A 22586-nucleotide genomic window follows, 5' to 3' on the forward strand; every position below is an offset into this window, starting at 1 on the left:
AGTAAGATAAAACATGCTTTTTATTGATCTCCAAACAAGCTGCAAATTTTAGGTGTGCCAGTAAGTACCTTATCACCACAGTTTACAAACTCATTTAGGTTTTTAAATACTTGGGTTGCCTTTTTAAAAAATTCAACCATGTATATTTCAAAAACAACTGGAAATGAAAATAAAAGTCTTGAGTTCAGGATTCTGTGTATCGTTTGTTATAGTTAATGATATCACTAACACTTGCATTCCTTACACTGCTTTAGGTGTTAGTGGTTTCATCAATTGTAGCAGGGGAATCGCAGAAACCTGAAATCAAGTCTTGGCAGGTAGGAAACCAATCACCCTTGTTGAAACTACATTTAACATTTTTTTGTTTCCCTTTTTTGGTCCGAATGCAAGTGTGTGTGCGTGCATATACCATATGTGTATGTTGTGTATGCGCTGGACCACAAGGGTTTATGAAGGACAACCACAAGTTGGGGAGGACATATTTTATTGTGATTCTCACAATAGATATAGCTCTTTTTTTGGTTGTTATTCTTATGAAGGATTAAAACCATTTGAAACTGTAACTTCTATTCCCTTAGGGTACTCACCGTGAGAAATCTATAATTTTATTTTTGGAAATTTTCCAGTAGAAGCTAGCATAGGGAACTAATTTTTTTCTTGGAATTTAAACTTTTGTAATACTTGTATTCTTTAGGCAATCACATTTTAGGCTAAATCATAAACCGTAATATTATTGCAGTATTTTTTGAAGACTGTTAGATGGTTTGTTGGCATCATCTAAGGAAATTTTCTTCATTCTGGATTGATTCCTGATCTCTCCCCCAAAGTACCAGGAACATTTTTATTTCTAGTGTTGACTCCATTTAATAAAGATTTGCTAGTGCAGGTTTAAATTTGAATTACTTTAGATGTAGAAACCAGATTATTTTTAAAATACATTTTTTCTCCTTGCTTACCTTGTTCCTTGCAGCCTCTTTTTTCCATTCTTTTGCTTGATCTTTATTATAGATAATAAAGTCAATTAAAAAAACAGCGCAGTAAAATACTGAATGAGACCAATAATGAATGAGTAAACAAGCAGGGACAGGTGATGAATTTCAGTGTGGGAACTGAGGAAGGAAACAGGCATCAGGAAGAGTCAATTTTCTTGCCTTCTTGGTCACCTGTTCTGGGGCTTAAAGGGAGGCGTGACTAATGGCTAAGAGCAAAAACCTCCTTTGCATGGATAGTGTTTGGAGCTGGGGTGTAGCAGAGAATGAGAGTAAGCAGGAGTGTATTTGGTGAGACATACCAGCAAAGATAATGTATAAGGAAGGAAATCCCTTGGACTGTTGCCTGAATGAATATGGAGTATGTGTATTTATTGCAGGAGGGAATCCTTCAGTGAAGGGGCTGGTTCCCATTGATTAGAGAGAGGGGGTGGTATTTGTAGTAAGAGCTTGAATTAGGAGAGTGCCCATGGTAAGGATACTTCTCAAATGGAATGTATGTGGATGGTTGGGTAACTAACTACAAAGAGGAAAATTCCAGAAAAATTGTCTTTAAGAAAGAAAAGGGAACAATTTATACAATAACAGCATTTTAAAGACAACTTGGAAAGATTTAAGAACTCTGAGCAATGCATTGATCAACTGCAGTTCCACAGGATTCATGAGAAAACCTGATAACCCACTTCTGCTACCTGGCAGGGAGAGGCACAGATTGAGGCATGTAGTATTTGAAGGTGACCAGTTTGTTTTGCTTAACTCTGTGTATATTTGTGTCAAGGGTTTTGTTTTTCCTTTTCTTTATCAGTAGGAGAAAAAGCAGGAGAAAGATGTTAGGGAACAGGTTTTTTTTGTTAAATGAAATAAAATTAAAAAATAAACTAAAAATTGAGTGCATTTGGAAAGGGAATAGAATTAGTATATTTGCTTGTGGGGTTGAAAGCAAAGGACCACTATTTGGGGAAAAAATTGTGAAGAACTGATAGAGAAAAGATTTTTAGCTTGCCTATTCCCTGCTTGAAAAATATAGATAATACAACTAATACTGTCTACCTTAGGCTCAAGTGAGATAATAGATATAATGTGTCATATAAACAACATTCTATAATATAAATTATATGTTTATTGTATATGTTGCAATTGTCAATGTCCTTTGCAGCTCCCGAGAGAGGATAGTAAATAAATTTACATGTGCTCAAGAAAGGAGTATGTTTTAACTGAAAATTGTACAGAGCTAGAAACCTTTTGAGAAGTTTCATTACTTACTTGTTCATTTACTTGGTGAACTTTGAGGGGAAAGGTACCTAAAGTGCATGCCCTAACAAGTAGATAGGATATTTGGTAATCCTTTTAAAGTACTGTGATTGTCAGAGGAACTGACTGATAAAAAGAGAGATTCCTTTCTTTGACATTGGCAGTTTATTGCTTTGTGACTATTGAAAGTCTTTACGGGAGGTAGAAGGTTCCTGTTTGTAGATTTGAGGAAAAGCTCATATCCTTAGGACTGGAATGATGGTAGTAGTAAGATAGTGATTGTTACCGTTTCAAAGAGGAAGACCTATCCTTGTTGGGAGAGAAACACTGATAATTTATAACTTGGGAAAACACCATCTCTAGACTTTTTTTACTTGAAAGGCTTTTGCCAGTCATTTGGATAAAAACCAGCATCGTAATGGAAAGTCACTGATACTTGCTTTCTTGGCACATTTAGCCTCTCTGCAATTCATTTTCCTCATTTTCTCAATTATGTAGATTGGACCAGGTGATTATCCCAGCTCAAAAATTTTCTGAAGTCTAGTCCAGGACTGTTTGGGCTCAGAAAATTAATTTACACTAACCCAAACTTACAAGTAATTGATACACAAACTGGAATGCTGATTTGTTCATTTAGAGTGAGAAACATAACTGTCATGAATGTTTTAATGCCCATTTTCTTCCCATTCAAGGAATAATAAAAGTAACAGCTAGCTTTAATATTTGCAGAGCACTTTGCACATAACTCATATATAATTTTTATTTACCACACCCTTGGGAGATGTGGTGTTATTATTATTCCCATTATACAAATGGAGAAATGGGATTAGAAAGGGTTAGGTGACTCTACAGCCACACAGCTAGTATCAGAGGTAGGATTCAAACCCAGATCTTCCCTAACTCCAAGTTCAGGACTCTATTCACCATACTATGCTGCTTCTCTCTTCTAGACTTGAAAACAATCCACCATCATTCTGTGTTGATTTGTCATCATATTGTTACCTTCCTTTAAGCATACTTTTGTAAGATGGCCCAGTTACTAAATTTATATGATTTTTAAAATTTATTTACATATTCTGCTTCTTGATTCTTGATGATGTATTGGGAGGCCCCTTAATGTCATTAGTAAGTTAATCAGTGAGGTGTGATGGAATGAACCTGGAGTCCAGAGAATCCTGGACTTCAATCTTGCTTCTCAAATTAGCTATGTGACCACACCCTTCTGAAGTAGCTCCTCACATGCTCACCACTGTGTTAGCAACTAGGGAGAAAGACAAAGGAGAAGCAGTCTTTGCTCTCAGAGAGCATATAAATATAATAAAAATAAATACACGGTGGTTAAGGGGGGCACTGATATTTGGGGGTAGAGGCTCCTGATGGACAAGAAAGACTTCATGTAGGAGGTAGTGCTGTAGCTGAGTTTTAAAGAAATTGTCACAGTCTAGGATGCATTAAATCTGTTAACATATTTGTGAAGTAGGGATAATACATGTAGTACTAGTTTCACAGGGCTGTTGTGAGGATAAAAATCAGATAAGTACTTTATAAATCTTAAAGTATGACCTAAATAAATGTCATCTTTGTAAGATGGGTAATTTCTAGAAAATATTCCTTTTTTAGAATCAGAGCATGTTTGGATCTGAAAAGATCTTGGAGGCCTTAATCCAACTCTTATCCAATCTTAAGTTCCTTCTGCAACATTTCTTAGAAGTGGTCATCCAGTTTCTGCTTGATAAACCTCCTCTTTTGGGGAAACTCTACTCTTTGAGGTAGCAGATAACATTTTGGGTTAGATAATTATTGGGCAAGTTTCTCAGCAACTTGAAATTTTGTCTTCGTCTTTACTACCCATTGGTCCGACTCTGGTCCTTCAATGCCAAGCGCAAGAAGTCTAATTGATAATCCTACAGATATTTGAAGACTCTCCCCTGCCCCAAGTCATCTTTTCTTGAGATTCAAAGTCCTCCATTCTTTCAACCAATCACCATTGTGGTCATCCTCATCTGGATTGAGTCCAGCTTATATGGCACCTAGAGGTAGAGTCAGTGCTCCACACTTGGTCTGACGTGGTCAAAGTGCAGGGGAATTGATATTTCATTCTGAGCACTATCTAATAATTCCAAGTCCCATTGGCTCTTGTAGCTATGTCATGATACTTTTCTTTTACATTGAGTTTCAGGTCAGCGATAACCCCTGGGTTGTTTTGTTTTGTTTTGTTTTGTTTTGGAGGGGACTGGATTTTCTTATCTCACCCAGGCTGGAAGCACAACAGCTGCTACTCATGGGCCTAGATCTAATATTAGTCAGTATGGAAGTTTAAACCTGCTCTGTTTTTCGTATGTAACCTGGTTGACTTCTGCTCCCAGAGCCTTAGCATATTGGTATGGACATGGATGGACACCTGACGAGTTTTATTGTAATTGCAATCCTCAGAACTTTTGAACTCCACCAGCTTTTCTAGCAGCAAGAACTACAGGAATACATCACCACTCGACTCCTTGGTCTTTTTTTCAGATGATCTTCCTTACCATGTCTGTAATACCATTCTGTATTTATGCAGTTTTGAATTTACCGATCCAGTGCAAAGACTTGTCATTTTTATCCCTCAGAAATTTTATTTTGTTAGCTTTTCATCCCAGAAACTTTTCAGACTTTTTATATCTGTTTCTTTGGGATAACTTGCTAGCTGTCTCAGTTTTGTGTCAACTGAAAATGTGATCTTATCCAAATCATTGATAAAAATATTGACCTTAACCAGACCCAGAACAGAGACCTATAAGGCATAATATATGACCTATATTTAGAGACCTTGAAGCAATGACTTTAGAGACATTGCTTCAAGTTAACACCTGTCATTTATTTCAGAATCAACCTAACTGTATTATCATCCTGTCCAAATTTCTCCATCCTGTTCATGAACATGTTATGAGGTATTTTGGTAAATGCTTTTTTCTTCCAGATTCATGGCATTCTACTTTATCCTAAAGGAAATGAACCATATTGGTTCATTTTCAAGTGTTCATAAACCATTCCTTTTTTAATAGGCTATCTTTTATCAGGAATTGATATCAAACTTATTAGCCTATAGTTTGAAATATCCAACTCTTCCTTTTTGGAAAGTTGGACTAGCATTTACTTGTTTCTGATTCAGTGGCACTTCACCCATTCACCCCAGTTCCTCAGAGATCATAGGCAATGATTTAGCAATCACATTGCAGATTCTTTCAGAACACTGGGATATAATTCTCCTAGGCCAAGTAACTGAGAGAAAGTGCTTTGTCAACTGAAAAGCACTTCAAAATTGTGAAATTTTATTAATAAGGGATCATACATTTAAAGCTAGAAGAGACCTCATATCACCTAGTCCACCTATTCATTTTATAGTTCTAAATCCAACACGTGGAGGATGGGAGGGCACGGACACAATGGGGTCAGACTGAGGGATGTAACTTGTGTGATCAAAGAGGAAGGGGAAAGTATTTGATGATGACAGAATGGTGTTTGCTGCCTTCACTGTATCTCACTTCGGGAACCTTAATTCAGCCTTTATACTTCCTTTGCTTAGTGTTTTTCAGTTCTTTGATCCAAGGCCATAAACTATATTTGTAGACTAAGGTTTTACTTATATTTGTTATCTCTTAGCCCAGAGAATGTTATTACATTTTTTAGATGGCATTTTGGAAATAATGTAGAAGTCTCTTTTTGTACAGTTGTACATTATGAGACAGAATGATGGTGATAAAGAAGAGGAACATTAGTTGTGTACGATTGCAAAAATACTGATTTTCCTGACTGCTTTTCTCTAACAGTTCATTGTGTGGCTCCTGTACCTATGGGTGCCCCTGGGTTTTCAAGTAATAGTTTCAGCCACGAATACCAGACAATGAGGCAAAAATGCTTCCTAATTTCCTTCTTTGTAGTTACCTGTCATAGGTAAAAGAAATTTCAAAGTCTCTAGGTTCCTTGTGTTAGTCTTTTCAATAATTTTGAGTGCAACAGGTGAGATTAGCTGCAGGTAATGTGGCTTTGCTGTCACTGTCAGTAGGATGGGACCTGGAGACCACAACAGCTGAGGGAGTTTGCCCTCCCTCCCCAGCACCATTTATTTTCCCTATTGTCTGACAGTGTTGACATCAGTGTTAACAATACCCTCCCATCTTTCCATTCCTTGTCATCATTAGTAGTCTTTTGGATATCTGTATTAAGGACTACATAACTTGCATGGTGCTTCACCTTTGTTGGCTATTTTGCATAATTTTCATTCTGTCTCTCTTGATTAGATCTTTTTAAACTTCAAGTTTAAGAAAAAAAGATGTCAGTGGTAAAACAGGAAGTTGTTTTGTGATTTCTTTTTTTGACCAATTTCTGCTGATTGACCAGAAATATTTTTTAAAGTACTGTGATTTTTCAGGATCTTTCTTTATGTGAAGGGTCTGACATGATACAATTAAAGTTTCTTTGATATTTCATTCCTTTATACCTTAAAAACAGAAATATGATCTTTATGAGCACTGTATTTTGTCAAAATGGCTGTCCCATTATTAAGGACTTCATTTCTTAAGCACCATCACAGGCACTGTTCTAAGAAATGGGGATACAAAGACAAGGGCAAAAACAAAATAGCCTCTGCCTGTGAGGTGCCTAATGTGTACGCATCCAGGTAAATACGAAATAGATACAAAGTATTCGTAGGGTACATGAGTGACACTAGATGATGCAAGGGATCCATCAGGCAAGGTCTCATAAGGAAGCCTGGGGACCTTTTGCCAGTTCCTTCTATTGTGTTTTGCTTTTGATATACGAACAATCTGTAAATTTGAACTAAATTTTATTGTTAATATCAAAAGTGAAAATGATCTAGATGAGGAATCTGTTGTAGTTTTCAAAAGTCCTTTTCAAATGTTCATTAATGAAACTCCACTTAGTGCTTGTATAATTTTAATTTGTATAGTATTTATATCTTTGTAGTTTATGTGTGTGTGTGTATGTTTTCAACCAATATGCAAACCTTATTTAGTTGGGTAGTTTTTAAAAAGTACAGGCTTGTGATTTCATGAGTGCAGGGTACTTATGTTGATTTATCATAATTCACTTCACTCTATAAAATCGAAAGAATAGTTTGAATATGAATGTATAGTCATCATTTGTGTGAATTGGAACAATCAGGTTTACAAATACTTTTATTTCTGCAATTTGTTTTTCAGGGAATGGTACCATTTGTCTTTGTTGGAACTAAGGACAGCATCACCAATGCAACAGTTCTTCTGGATTATCATCTTAATTACTTAAAGGTAAGCACAGGAATAGTTTTAAAAATTCAGAACCTTTCTTGCTTAAATGTGGAAATTTCTTATTCCAGAATTCTGGACATTAGGAAATGTCCCCTCGTATCCTATCGTATTTCTCCTGAAAACTCCTTGCTTGACTTTGACTATCCAAAACCCCCTTTACTTGATATAGGCAAACCTCAATTTACCATCCTTTTTCTTGAGGAGAGGGAGAGGGTTCTTTTCTTGCCTTGGTTCTTCTTCAAGGCTAAATCTTATGGTTTTGTCTTACCTTGGCCTCCAAAGTCACTGTTTCTGTTGTTCAAAGCAACCTCAATATATTTCATTTAACTTTAATCTTTTAAAAGTTATGTGGTGTATTTTGTTTTTATATCACACTTACTCCCAGATATACCCTCCTGACCACCAAATGATCCCTCCTTTATTACAGAGAAAAACAGTAAAGCAAAATCTGACACAGTGACGATGTATTCAGTGTTCCACATCCACAATAACCCTACCTCTTCGCTGATAGGTGAATGATAAAGCCCTTGTTTTTAAAGCATGTACGTCTTAGTGCAATCTCTACACTTTGTCTTACACAAAATATAAGACATTTGTACTTTACGTAGATAAATATTCTAAGTTATTTTTAGTAATTTTATTGTTAATCCAATTTTTATTTGTTGTTTAAAACTTTAAGTTATGGTTCAGTCTGCCTTGGTAGAGGGAGTTCCACAGAGACAAAATCATAGACCCCTTGCTCTGATGACAAATTTGTCTCAGTGTTGACTATTCAGAATTGGAACCTAGACTACAGGGATTTGGTCGTAGCTTGATGTTAGAGTACTGCAAGTTTGGAATTGTGGGTTCTTCTCCCAGTTCTTGGTGTTTGACTAGAAAAATGATTTTATTTTGGGGCCTCTCAGTCTTCTTGTCTTTATAATGAAAGATTTGTTCAGCTGCTCTGGGAGGTCCTTTATGGCCCAAATATTTTGTAGTTCTGTGAAATTGTGGCATTTGAATAAATTGCCATTTGGAGATGAGTTTGTAAACCTTCCACAAACTTCACTATTTCAAAGACTTCATGCGTATACATTATAAACTCTTTACTGAGAGAAATTATATTTTGTTCCTGCCTTAGGTGTTTTGGTGAGTTGTGTGTGTGTGTGTGTGTGTGTGTGTGTGTGTGTGTTTTTAAACAAAACCATCTGAGGGGTTCACCCTCTGGTTTGATGAATCTGCTCTGAGCATAGTCCTCAGATGATAGACATAGTCCATTGCTGGCCCTTACTGAATATTGCAATAATTACAGCATAATACATAAACTCTGGATTTGCCCTAAGTGAACCCGGGTTTAAATCCTAACTTTTCTGCTGTCCTGTCTTGGGCAAGTCATTTTTCTTTTGTGGGGAAGCTTCTTTTTGTCTCACTCACAAAATGAAGGAGTTGAGCAAGCTCCAAAATTTTACGTTTTTTCACCTTGGTAGATACTACTCCAGTGGATCAGCCTTCAAGAAACTAGGTTCATTTTGACGCTGTAAAACACATAACTAGCAAATTAATCATTTCATATGACCTTTTCAACTTAGCTGCTATGCGAGTCATGTGTATGTGAAAATTATAATCAAACCATCATTTGTAGTAAATAAGATTTTTCATTTAAAAAGTAGTATATTTTTTTCTGCTGTAGTGTTTATTGAGCTATCTTATTAAAAGTTGACTTTATTTTTAATAATTAAAAATTCCTGCTTAGGAATTTCCCTTAGAACAAGGGAAAAAAAAGATAAAGTATTTCCAACCAGATCATGTATTTTATATAGTACTGAGAAGTAAATACTGAGATTTTAAATACCCATTCTTTATAGTCACTCCATGGGCTAAGTGGTTCTATCAGTCTTTTATCATAAATAGTTATGTTTTGTGGGGTATGATTTTCCAAAATCATATAATCATGGGCTATGGGGGAGAGAATGTCCAATATATGTCAATAACTAGCAGCTTTGAGCGTATTCCTCAGATGATAGAGACGTGGTTCATTTCTGACTCATACTGCAAATGTATTACAATATGATGTTGTGAACCTTCTACATGCTTCATGGATTTCATGTGTGTGCATTATATCCATTACTGATAGAAAGTATATTTTGTTCCCACCTTAGTAGGTGCTTTGGTGAGTTGTTTTTTGTTTTTTTAACAAAACAAAACCAAAAAAAAAATCCTCATCTGAGGACTAGCCCTCTGGATGATGAATCTGTTCTGAACGCAGTCCTCAAATGATAGACACAATCCATTCCAGGCATTCACCTCTGTAAGTATTTATGACTATGGGTCTGGCCCTGCTGTGTTTTGATAAGTGGGATGTTGAGGCTGGGAGAACAAAGGTTAAAAATTAGTTAAAATTGTGCCCTTACTTGACTGATCAGTATAATGATTTCATAAACATAATGATGATCCTAAGCTAGTTGAGAGTGATAAAAGGTCTAAATGATCAGAAAAGAATCTGTAGCATTCTAGCGTCAAAACTGGTTTTGTTGTAATTTGAGTCTGTAAAAATTGGTAATCTTTGTGGTGGGAAGTTGTTTGTCAACCAGAATATTCTTTCTCCTGACTCTTCTTTATAATAATATTGATAGTAAATTTGGAGCTACAATGAGAGCTTTGCCTAGTATACCTTTTAATCAGAAGACAAGAAATAAAAAAGATGCTAAATATAATGGTTATTTTTGAACTGTGATTTTGTATATTTTATACAGGAGGTAGACCAACTACGTTTGGAGAGGCTGCAGATTGATGAGCAGTTGCGACAGATTGGAGCAAGTTCTAGACCACCACCGAATCGTGCAGATAAGGATAAAGGCTATATGACCGACGATGGCCCAGGACTTGGCCGAGGTAGTAGGCCTTACAGAAATAGAGGACATGGTAGACGTGGTCCTGGATATGCTTCAGGTATAAGATGAAGAATATTGGCGAGTAATCATTTCTCCTCATCGTCTAAGAGCTGCTAATTATTGACATGCATTGGATATTCTCTTCCTCACCCCCCCCCCCCCCCCCCCATGATTACATGATTTTGGCTAACCATATCCCACAAAACATAACTATTTACAGTAAAAATCTGATAGTACACATTTAGCCCACAGAGTGAGTATAAGGAATGGGTATTTTAAAGCTCCCATATGTCTGTGAACTTGTAACAGATTCTCTTATTTGGGGGGGATTTTTGTTTTCATCTTGACCTGTTATTTCATTGGTATGAAGAGTCCCTCCATCAATGTATATGGAAGCCTTGTCTGTAACTTCCAGCTTTAGAAAGTTGCCTGGATCAGTGATTCTGTCATTGTCATGGAGTTAGTATGTGCCAGGGGCAGGATTTGACCTCCGGTTTTCTTGACCCCAAGACCAGTTGTATGTCTGTTGTAACACCACCTCTCCATTTTCATGTGTCATCTAAATAGAATTTGCGCTTTGGTTACCAGGGCTCTTGTTTTGTCAGGTATGTGCTGGTAGTACATGAACATAGTACTATGTTTCCTTAGTGAGTTAGCAGCCTATAGTCTATGTGCTGCAGGCTTTAGTTTCACCTTGTTTCAATGTGGTTGTCCCTAAGCCTAAGTAAGTAAGTCAGTCATGTTTCACTTTTATGCCTTTCTTATTCTCAGAGATTAGCCCCTTTATTCTTTCTTGGCTCCCCCCAGGTATGCCTATTTCGTGCCCCTGTTATCACTCTCCTTTGGTTGTAGAGTAATCCCTGCTAAGGTATTAACTAGATAGCCTTGGTGTTAACTAATAACTGCTTAAAATTTAACCCTTCATATTTACTTACTTGCATTTTAATAATAACTGACATTTTAGAAAAAGGGCACTCTTGAAGATGGAAAAGCTTTTAAGACCCAAATGATTGAAACTATAATGGTGGAATAGCAGGCCTTGAGTTTGAAAGTTGACCCTGGGAATGATAGTTGGAGCTATAGACAGGTGGGAGTATGCTGGGGCAGGGGAAAGGGGAAGCATCCCTTCCCCTTCCTGACTGCCTCTTTTTGTGGGGCCTAAGAGCATTACTGCGCTTAGCTGCTAGCAAATTGATTCAGCTGGCTGCTTTTCATGTGTGTTTCAACACAGCTTGCTCACTATCCATCCTCCTCTCTGCCAGGCTGATCCAGGCAGGTTGCATTTGTTATTGTAGAACAATATTAATGAAAAACATGGCTTCTAATGGCATACTTTTTTTGTCAAAAAGTGCTACCAAGGTAGAAGTAACATAGATAGCCATTCTAGGACTTGAATTCCCTCTCTACCATACTTTGCCAAGGCCCTCAAGTGAGGAAGGTTATGGCTTCCAGGCCCTTTCGCTTCGGGAGTATGCTCTCACCTCTCTCAAGACAGTCTTCTGCTCAGGAACGAAAAGGTCTCTTGTGAACTTCCCCACTCCTTGATTATTCCAAGGTATTGCCTATGAATATGCTTCAGAGTAAAAAGGAATGAAAAATTTTGTGTAAAAGGTGAGTAGAAAAAAAATTATGCTTAAGGTGCGCTCACACAAAATATGGCAAAGCTGAATGAATTATGCGTAAACAGTCTTCACCTTAGATGGGACCAGGCCCTCATATCACCACCAAAAGCCTTGAGATGTCACCATTACTTCCTCTTAATTCTCCAGTCTACTGTTAAGGTGACCAGTATTTCACCTCTTCCCTTTTTGTTAAAAGGAGTTTTGTCCCCAAGGTATTTATTATTCAAGTTATGATTTGTTTAGCTGTTAAAGACCATTTTTTTTTCCTACAATGAGCTCAAGTGGTTGATTGTAGAACCACTCAGGTTTGAAAATGTTACTGTGCTTTCATTGCAAAGGAAATAGTTGAAGATGATTGATCAGTTTTTTATAACAATAAGTACTAACACTGTCCATAAACCTGTTTCATGAAACTCCTGAGTAATACTCAGTTGAGAAAACTTATTACAAAGTAAACAGAAAAGAGATTCTGTCTACTCTGTAACTGACTTATCAAGAGGAGAAAGGCATTCAATTGATATTTGGAATTTTTCTCCAAGGTTGTTAATTTGATAGTGTTTTTTAAAAATGAACGATTGTATATGGCTTTTAACTCTTGATAGGAACTAATTCTGAAGCATCAAATGCTTCTGAAACAGAATCTGACCACCGAGATGAACTCAGTGATTGGTCTTTGGCCCCAGCAGAGGAAGAAAGGGACAACTACTTACGTAGAGGAGATGGACGAAGACGTGGAGGTGGTGCCCGAGGACAAGGAGGAAGAGGTCGTGGCGGTTTTAAAGGTAATGATTTTACTGAGAGGTCATGGCGATTTTAAAGGTAATTATTTTTTTTTGAAAGAACAAAGTAATGCGAGAGAGAAAAACTCTTAATGAAATGTAAGATGTTGTCTAAATGCCATTTATTCTGGCTGTTGGCTACTGTGAAATGTAGAAAAAAATTATTAGCCATTCATTTGTATCATGGTTATATTGTGGTTACTAGCTTTCTGTACTGACTCCTATAGAATTATGGCAGGAATTGATAATGCTTTTTCTTTTGAGGTTATTTTTACTCTTTTCCAAGGTACTAAGTGTAATTAAGGTGAAATGAGAGAGCTAGGTGGCGCCAGGCCTGGAGTAAGGAAGAACTGAGTTCAAGTCCGCTTCAGACACTTACTAGCTTTGTGACCATGGGCGAGTAACTTCACTTCTGTTTGCTTCAGTTTCCTCATCTGTAAAATGGGGATAATAATAACAGCACCTACCTCCTAGGGTTGTTGTGAGTATCAAGATAATCTTTATGAAGCACATAGCACAGTGCCTGGCACAGAGTAAGTGCTATATAAATTTCAGCAATTAAAATCAGAATGAGATGCATTTTGTATTGACCAGTTTGGAGTGTAGTTTTGTTCTTTTACCTATTGCCCATGGTTTTTCGTTGCTTCTGCTCTTGGGTACAGTCATAAACAGTGCTTAAGGATGAGCACAAATTTTTGTTTAGATATAAAAAGTCTGTGAGAAGTAGTTTACACTGTTGGGGGGAACCTCTAAAAGTGGCTACTTGCAAATAAACTGCTTTTTCTGTGGCTTGGAGGGTTGGGAGGAAAGTTGTGGGGCAGTCCTGTTTACTCTCATACTTAGTTTATGGTGAGGTCAAAAGGGATTTGAACTGCCTATTACTAATAATTCATCGTTCATCTCTTAAACCTACCTCTTACACTTGGCACAGAATCTCTTGGTAGCCTGATAAGTTTTTTTTTTTTTTCACCTTAAGGTTTTTCTTTTTTTTTTTTTGTTAGCAATTATAATGTAATAGGATGTGCAGATATTAATTTAACTTTAAATTACAAAGTGGGAGCAGTTTTTTTAAAAAAGCTTGTAATATTCATTTCTGGACCAACTTCACTGCTGAAACTTTTAAAAAAAAATTACTTGTAGGAAATGATGATCAGTCTCGAACAGATAATCGTCAGCGGAATGCAAGAGATGCTAAAGGGAGAACAGCAGATGCATCACTTCAGGTAATTGGTGTATCTTATTTTTATTTATACTTAACTTTTGAATTAAATTGTAAGAGATTTTACAAAAATGTGCCCATCTCACATTACATGATAAATACATCCAAAGAGCGTAAATTTTAGTTCACACCTGAGCCAGTATATAATTCTTTTTCAACAGTATAATTGCATTTTTATTCCTTCTTGACAAGGATAGAAAAATCTGAGAATTTTTGCAAAGAAATTAGATACTTATATAAAAACTTGAGATACCACAGTATTTCTGTAGCTTAATAATAAAGAAATAGGCTCTTGATTACCAAATATATAACAGTCAGCTCTTTTCAAATCTTCATTATTAGAATTTCCTTCTTATTCTTCAGATACTCAAATTGCCAAATGAGTTTCCATAATTGTTTAGCCTTACCTTTAAATCTGTTTTTTTTTACTCATATAGCAAAAATAGATGATAAATGAGATTTCCTCCACTGAATTAGATTTTTCATCCTTTTCAAGTCATTCCAATCCCTGCTTCTATTGATTGTTAATATTGTAAGAGGTATAGAGATCAAAGACATTGAAGCCAAAATGTTCATGTTTAAAAGAATAGTAATCATGTTTATTTCACTTCCATTTGGGTGGATGGGGAAAGATACAGTACTCAGAATGGAAACAGCAGGCACATTAGTTGTAAGGGACTACATGGTTTCATAATTGGCCCACTGACTGAAATGATTTATTATTTTACATTCCCCTGTAATACTTAATTGTAGTCTAGTGCTTGTCTCATCCTACAAAAGCTTTATATATTTTTGCACAACTCGAAAAAGCCATGAATTAAAAATGCAACAGACCGGCTCTTCCACTGGCATAATTTACTTTATCAGTTGAGAATTAATATGCCCCAGAAGCATGTTTTTCTGGAGTATATTTGATGTTTTTTGTGGTATGTGCCTCTCTGTGGGATGTGACAGGCTCTATTCTCAGGGGAGCTCTAGGAGGTTTTAATAGTGCTTAGTTAGGTAAGTGGACGGCAACGTTGTAGGTGCTCACTGATCAGAAGAAGGAAAGAAAGGAAAAAGAAACTTAGGGAATGAAAAAGCAGGGAGACAGATTTTTTTCTACCAGTGGCCGCTTTCATCATGACAGAAATGACATTGTTTCGTGCTCTTCAGCCTGCCATGGTTTCTGGCTACGTAGGCTGTCCCTGAGCAGGGTGTTAGCTTCCTGTCTGTCTTTAGAGACCTCTTCAGCTCCACGCCTCAAAAGGCGCCCTGGAGCCTGAGAGTGGGACTGCCATGTCTTGTTTCCTCTTCTTTTCTCTCTCTGAGAACTGAGCAGTGACATCACTGATGTCATCACTCTGCTTTTCTTCCACAGCATTCATTCAGCCTTGTCAGAATTAGTTCTCCCAGCGTGTTTCACTTGGGCACTGGCTACTATTCTCATATGAAAAGAAAATAGCTGGAAGAGGGATTTTAGTTAACAACTTAAACCTCCACAAGTAAATGATATGAAAAGTTTGAGTGTTGAAAAATCTAGTAGAATTTGTCTTGTAATATTAGAGTAAAATCAGATGGATGTTTCATTTGGATCTCATGGTTAGGGGGTAGAGTGCCATAGCGGGGTCATGAGAGTCTGGTCCTTACAAATGAAAAAATTTACCCAAGGTTGGTCAAACAAACCCTTGGGGTTTAATACTACCCAAAGTCTAAAGTGACCACGCTTTAGGAACCAGAGTCCCAATTATAATCTAATTCTTTTGTGTCCCTCATTACTTTCCTTTAACACACAATATTTATGTTTCAGGCTTAGACTCCTTGGCAGGCAAATTGGGAATTATGTTGGGATATGCCTTACATAATAAATGTGACTCGTTTTAGATCAGAATTGACTACAATAATGAAAGAAGTGTCCACACTAAAACATTACAGAATACGTCAAGCGAAGGTAGTCGGCTGCGCACGGGTAAAGAGCGTAATCAGAAGAAAGAAAAATCAGACAGCGTGGATGGGCAACAACCGCTGGTGAATGGAGTACCCTAAACTGCATAGTTCTTGAGTCATATTTCCTATACTGTTTCAGTAATTCTTATTCCACATTAGAGAAACTTTGTTAGGCCAAAGACAAAATAGTAGGCAAGATGGCGCAGGGCATGAAATGAAGACAAAAGTTCTGTTAGCCTTTTTTGTTTTTTGTTTTTTGTTTTTTTTTTTTAATATTGGCTGTACGCAACTGTTTTCAGGATAAGAAGTTATACAAACATTTACTTAAGAATATCTTGGACTTCTAAAATATGCTTTCAAGTACATACTGTGTACTTCAAAAAGTTTTTTTGTTTTGTTTTGTTCTAAAAATATCGAGCTGTGCACTAGTATACTTTCTGTTCATTTGGACTTTTACTGCATTGGGTCAATCACTGCTAAATTTATTCTTTTTTCTGAATAAATAGTGTTTGTGATAATCAAATTAGGCTTCTGTTTTCAATCAAACTTCAAAGTCCTTATGAAATGCTCTGTCGTTTCATGTCCTGTGTCAGTTCACGTTTTGGTCCACTTTTTCAGTATCTTAGTGGACCTTGAAATGTGTGATGTAACAATTGTCATTTTCATTAGCAAAAAAAAAAAGTTGTATGATCTGTGCCTTTTTTATATCTTGGCAGGTAGGAATATTTTATTTGGAAGCAGAAATCAGGGAAGAGAAGTTGGAAACACTAAATGTAAAATATATGTAGCAAACCCTGTCCAGACATTTAGTACTTTATAGAAGAATGCATGCTTTCCATACTTTTTTTCCTTACTTAAACATCAGGTTAGGCAGTATAAAGAATGGGGTTTTTGTTTTGTTTTTGTTTTATTTTTGTTTTTTGCACTGAACATTAACATAGTGTTGAGAGAAGTGTAATTTTTATTTACACATGGGACAAGAAATCACTATCTTTCCATTCTGAAAGAGAAAAATTTCTTTGGGAGCAAATCTTCCTGGTTACAAGCTAGCATAACATGCCTATTTGGCCAGATAACTATATTCAGTAAATAGTCATAATTTCATCTTCCCACAAATTATAGAATTGTTTTTCATAATTTTAATTTCAAGCTTATCTCAGGGGAGGTAGGAAGGTGTTGTCCTTTGTGATTGATATGTGAAGCACAGGTATCCAACTTTGTAACATTGGAGGCAGGTTAAATTGTTAAATTCGAAGTTCAAGGCCTGATTTGAAAGAAGAATCAGAAGACATTCTAGAATTTGATAACAAGTAATAGATAATTAGGGAATGGGGTGGGGGGTGGGCAGGTGCATTTTTGCTTTTTCTTCCCCTTTGGGGTCATGAATGAAGTTTACTGGGGAAAAACTGTGTTAAGGACCTTCATTTTAAAATTTTCTATTTTTCTTAAAAAATTACTCCAGTAGGGGTGCCACTGATCATGTACAGAACTGTACAAACCAAACCTGCCTCTGATGTATTTTGTGAGTTTCATTTATCTTTGCTTTTCTTTTCACTGTTACTTTTCCTTGCATACAAGTAAGCATATAAAAATCGCAAGAAACTGCACATGATTTAACAAATATTAAAATGTCTTTAAAATCTTGCCAAACATTATTGTTGATTTTTAGTTATTTATTTTGGGAATGTATAGCGTTTGAGAAAAAAAAAACTGGTACCTTGCACACATCATCTGTAAGCTGTTTGGTTAAAATACTGTAGATAATTAACCAAGGTAGACTGACCTTGTAATGTAACTGCTCTTGGGCAATATTCTCTGTACATATTAGCTGCAACAGATTGGATTTTATGTTGACATTTGTTTGGTTATAGTGCAATATATTTTGTATGCAAGCAGTTTCAATAAAGTTTGGTCTTCCTCTGCTAACTGATGTTGACGCAATCCTTACAAATGATTGCTTTAAAACAACTTCAACTAAAGGAAAAGAAACCTATTAAAAAGTATGTTCTGTCACAACACTTAAATCTTAGCTATTGCTTATTTCACAGGTCATAGGAAGCTGTCACTTAATCTACCAATTTCTAGGAATTTGGCATTAGGAACATGAGAAATCACTGACAAAATGGTACAAAACACATTGTGGTGTTACAACATGTGCTGTGTGTATATTTTTTATATTCAGAGGCTGAGAGTTTAGCAAGGCATTAATTAGCTTAAATGTGAATGACTGGTTACTAAAATGTAATTTGGTTTATCCCATATCATTGTTATCAGATGGAGTTGGGGTCAAGACTAATTTTTACAGTATTTGTGTGCAAAAGTTAAATGTTTGTCTTTTAGTTCAAAATCCTGATTTTTTAAAGAATTATTTAATAATTTTAAAAATATGGGAATTGTAAATCTTAAAAGTTTTATTAAAAAATCTTGTTTAGAACAAAGCAAAAATAAGTCTGACAGATGCTTGATTTTGGTTTTAAATCTTAAGTTTGAGCTTATGTTCAAATTCTCAATTTTGGTGGGAGAAGTATTAGAAAATTATTTGTCTGGGGGATAGTGTGTGTATTTCACAAATCTTTGTGTGTCCTTAAAAGGCAAAGGTGAAAATTTCATTTTTTACACTGTTTCTAGCAGTGAAAAAGTTTTAGTTATGTTATTTGAGGCATTCGAACCATAGGCAACACCAGTGGCCGTACCTACACCAAGAACAGTCTATCAAAACACTTGTTTACAAGGCAAAAAAAGAAAATAAGTAAGAATTTTGTTATCATTGCCAGTAGTGTCTCTATAATGAGACCAGTTGCTATCTTGGCCTGTTGGCAAGAATTTCAGATCATTTCTGTCCCACATAGGTGATCTCAGTCCTGAAAAGTAAAGTTTTTGCGCAAAGAAGATGGGCAGAGCATCTGGTTTCTGCAGCTCGTTGTTTGAACCTAAAAGGAACCAAGAATTCAGTGGAAATCCAGTTTGTGTAGATGCCAGATCAAGAAATACCATCCTCTATATATTTTGCTATCTAGTGTTTACTTGTTCGAAATTTGTTGAGGTTACATATACCATAGGATCTGCCTAGCTCTTCAGATATCTGTTAACTCTTAAAAAGGACTAAAATGCTTTAGAGGGGAGTGTGGCATGCCCAAAAGCCAAAAAAGATGATTTGGTACTATCACAATTTGGCACAGTTCTCATCCATTTAAAATTACTTAGCTGGGTGTTATTCCAAGTAACGACAAACAGCATTTTCACTAAACAGGCAAATAGTCTTCCTTTTAAAAATGCTTTATTTAGTTTATAACTGAACAGACTTGTATGCCTCCAGCTTGTTTAACCCTCTACTATGGTTAGGATCATTTGCCATTAAAATGTAATCAATACAAACATACTTTAACCCCTACAAAAATTCTTTTTCCTCTTATTTAATGATGTGTCTTGAGTAAGTTCAGTAGAGTATGGTGTAATATGTAGTATGTATTAGCTTTCAATCTTAGTCTGGTTTCTGTCTCATGATCATAGCCTATGCATTTCTTCCACTCCAATAATCAAATCTCTTGAGAACTATGCCATTGGAGACCAAGGATCTTCAGTGAAAGAGTGGAGGTTATGGAAATACCTCCCACAGCTTACTAGAGGAAAAAGTCTAAATATGGTTATTTATGTCTTTTTTATGATCTAAGTATCTTTATTTTTTTCAGGTGTCCTACATATTCACATCTCCAGCACAACTTCTGTGAGAAATTCTAAGGGAGATATGTTTGGTAGAAAAACAATTTGAGGATCTTAGTGTTCATAGCATTAAAATTTTTGTTTTTATTATTTAGGTGATTAAAAATATTAAACTCTGACAACTAGAAGCTGCTAAATAGCATACTGTATAGTTTTATTAAGGATTTCAACTTTTGTTTACTCAGTATAGAAGGAGGGAAGAAAGTCCTGAGCAATATTTCTGATATGCATATTAGTACATATTTTATATCTGTGTGTATCTTGTGTGTGTGTATACAGACATATATCTTGTAAATATTTTAATATTTAAAAGAATTTGCTTCTGCCACAAAACAGGAATTCTTATCTAAGGGTTGAAAATCATTTTATAAGAACTGGCATTGTTGCTAATTTTTCCATTAGTTTAGAATCAATCTTAAATTTCACTATTCTTTACTACAGGATCTTCATTCCCAATTTTATAATTATCCTTTTGATTGATGAACTAAGAAAGTAGTATTTCATAGCTTCCATGTATTAAAAAAAACAACCAAATTTCCATGACTTAGCTATTAATAATACTGAGGGCTTCTTGGGGACAGTATATGACATTTTGACAATTAAAAAATATTGACCTAGCACTTGAGCAGTTCATAATCTGAATGGGATTTAAAGTATTCTCCCAACATAGGCATCCTGATGACTTGAAAAGACCATTGCTCTGGCAGACACAGGAGGTTGGCTCTGTCTTTGTGTGACCTCATACAAGCCATTTCACTTATTTTGTTTCACCTCTTTGTTTCTTCATTGTGAAGTAAGAAGGTTGGATTCTAAAGTTCCCTGTACCTCTATTATCTATAATTGTAGAAAGGGAAGTGACCTTATTGTTATAAGTTAAAACAGACATAAATGTCAAATCAAGACAAATATTTTTGTACCTTTTGTGTGCTAGGCACTATACCAGGTGCTATGGCTGTGAGTCCAAAGAAAACTAGTCTTTCCCCATGGTAGTTGAAAGATCAACAAAGTTAAATCCGTTTAAGTATGGTTACAAGTCTCAGTAATCCATTTATTATGTATATATCAAGTCTTAGCAGTCTTCAGTTAAATAGGATAGTAAGTGGTTATTTACTGCATGTTTTTATGTGCAGTAAATACTTCTCATCCACTTTCTCCTGGTGAGCCACAGGTGGCAGATATGTGTGGCATTTCCAGCTTTGACCTAGGCCCTCCCAGAGCTTGCGTTCTTCTGATAAAACCATTGAGAACTGTCTCCTTTCTACCTTGAAGCATCTCAGAGTAGGACTTGTAGGAGAGTAGTATTGACTTATTTTTTAAAGTTATGTTTAGTTATATTTATGCCTTTTTTGTTCCCCATGAATTAATGAAAAGTGAATTAAAATAGTGCTCCTGGGCCTTCATTTGTATTTTTAGTGATATTCCAAGTTAATTTTTTTTATGCACGAAGTTTTCTTGAGTGATTGTATGCTGATGAAAATAGTCAACAACATTGATGCTATTGATGAAACAGTTAAGTCAATTCTAGTAATCCTTAATAATGGAGTGAAGCAAAGGTATGGATAACATGGGATTATGCAAAAACCCTTTATATTTGGTTTTAAAGTTAGGATTTTATTGTTGTGATAAATTTACCTTCCTACTCTATTTTCTTAGCCTAATGTGAAAATTGGTTTGCTTTTCTTGAGCACCAAGTGTAGTACAGTGCAAAATGTCTTCTGAAGCCCCAGAATTTATTCTAATATTCCCTCTTGTGTTTAGTGTGACTTTACATGTCATTTCTTGGCTCAATTTCCTCATCTGCAAAATGAAAGAACTGGACTAAATGTTCTCTGGAGGGCTTAACCAGTTTCATGATTCTGTGTGCCCAAGGCATAGAGAATGATGAACCTGTAAGACTATATGCATCCCTGAGATTAAAATTGGACTAGACCTGGTGATTCATTTATGAATCCATTTTATGTCAATTTTCCATTAATGTGCTGATGCAATGGTTTTCTTTTCCATTATATTGTTGGAAACACTCTTAACACTAATAAGGTATCAAGGAAAATTTATTGCATCGGAGTTCAGAGGAATTGAACACTTTGGCCAGAGCAGGCCCTTACCCTCTTTTTAGGAGGAGGGAGCCCTGAGTACAGAAGCAAGATGAGCTATATACAGTTAGTTCAAGACAGATCCTCCCAGCAGGAGACAGATTGGTCCATTCTCAATTAGGTCACCATCTTCTCTACGTGCCCATTACATAACCACCCTTGGTGTGATTCCCTCCCCCCCAAACATACTTTAACATAGGACCCATGATCAGAAAATGGAGGGATAATTTTATGTGGGGTGTGTCTACTTATATGCATGAGGTTCATTAAGCAAGCGCAGTGAAGAAAAGCCTTCTCCTGGTAACTCTGGGTCATTTTTTTCTTAGCTACTTCCAGCTAGCTGTATATTTGGTTCCTTTGTCAAAAACTTTGTAATTTTCTGAAGGCCACTGCCTGTCTGCTGATTGGTTGAGTCCACCTGTAGTCTGCTGGCCTCATTATCTGACTTATTCTCAATGACTTCATCAACAAATAATAACTTCTGTGGAAACTTAATTTTTGCTGTCTCTCACAATATCCTGTATCACTGTTAGTGTGCTGATCTTAGATGGGCAGGGATAAGGGCTAGGTCTATGTGTTTTTTCCCTTAGAATACGTGTAAGCTGTGGGTTTAGTAATGGTAATATCTTTCCAGTCTGTTGCTGTGCACCACAAATATTTTGATTTCCACAGAATGCTTATTTGCATATCTAAGCAATATCTCTGTTGTAAACCAATCAAAATTGATTTCATTTGAGCAGAACTGTAACACTTTGTGCTATTGTTTAGAATTGAGTCTGCCTTTCAGTTGTAGTCCACTTTGATCATTATTGGGAAACTAAAATGT

The 22586-nt window shown here is 36.0% G+C and overlaps 1 protein-coding gene across 19 annotated transcripts in view; it reads left to right on the forward strand.

The window, feature by feature from the left end:
* The window catches only part of FMR1 (fragile X messenger ribonucleoprotein 1), a 57987-nt gene extending 41517 nt beyond the window's left edge, over nucleotides 1-16470 (forward strand). For 2 of the 19 annotated variants that reach the window (XM_072626453.1, XM_072626461.1), the window contains 6 exons: nucleotides 255-317; nucleotides 7445-7531; nucleotides 10264-10459; nucleotides 12626-12805; nucleotides 13943-14025; nucleotides 15885-16470. In XM_072626453.1, coding sequence (XP_072482554.1) covers nucleotides 255-317; nucleotides 7445-7531; nucleotides 10264-10459; nucleotides 12626-12805; nucleotides 13943-14025; nucleotides 15885-16046 — 771 coding nt within the window. In that variant the 3' untranslated portion in view covers nucleotides 16047-16470. Of the gene's footprint in view, nucleotides 1-254; nucleotides 318-7444; nucleotides 7532-10263; nucleotides 10460-12625; nucleotides 12806-13942; nucleotides 14026-15810 lie in introns of all 19 variants that reach the window. The other 17 variants (XM_072626455.1, XM_072626465.1, XM_072626457.1 and 14 more) reach the window with 13 other exon arrangements.
* The last annotated feature ends 6116 nt before the right edge of the window (nucleotides 16471-22586 follow it).

Source organism: Notamacropus eugenii, chromosome X (assembly GCF_028372415.1).
Source record: "Notamacropus eugenii isolate mMacEug1 chromosome X, mMacEug1.pri_v2, whole genome shotgun sequence".
NCBI classification, from domain to species: domain Eukaryota; kingdom Metazoa; phylum Chordata; class Mammalia; order Diprotodontia; family Macropodidae; genus Notamacropus; species Notamacropus eugenii.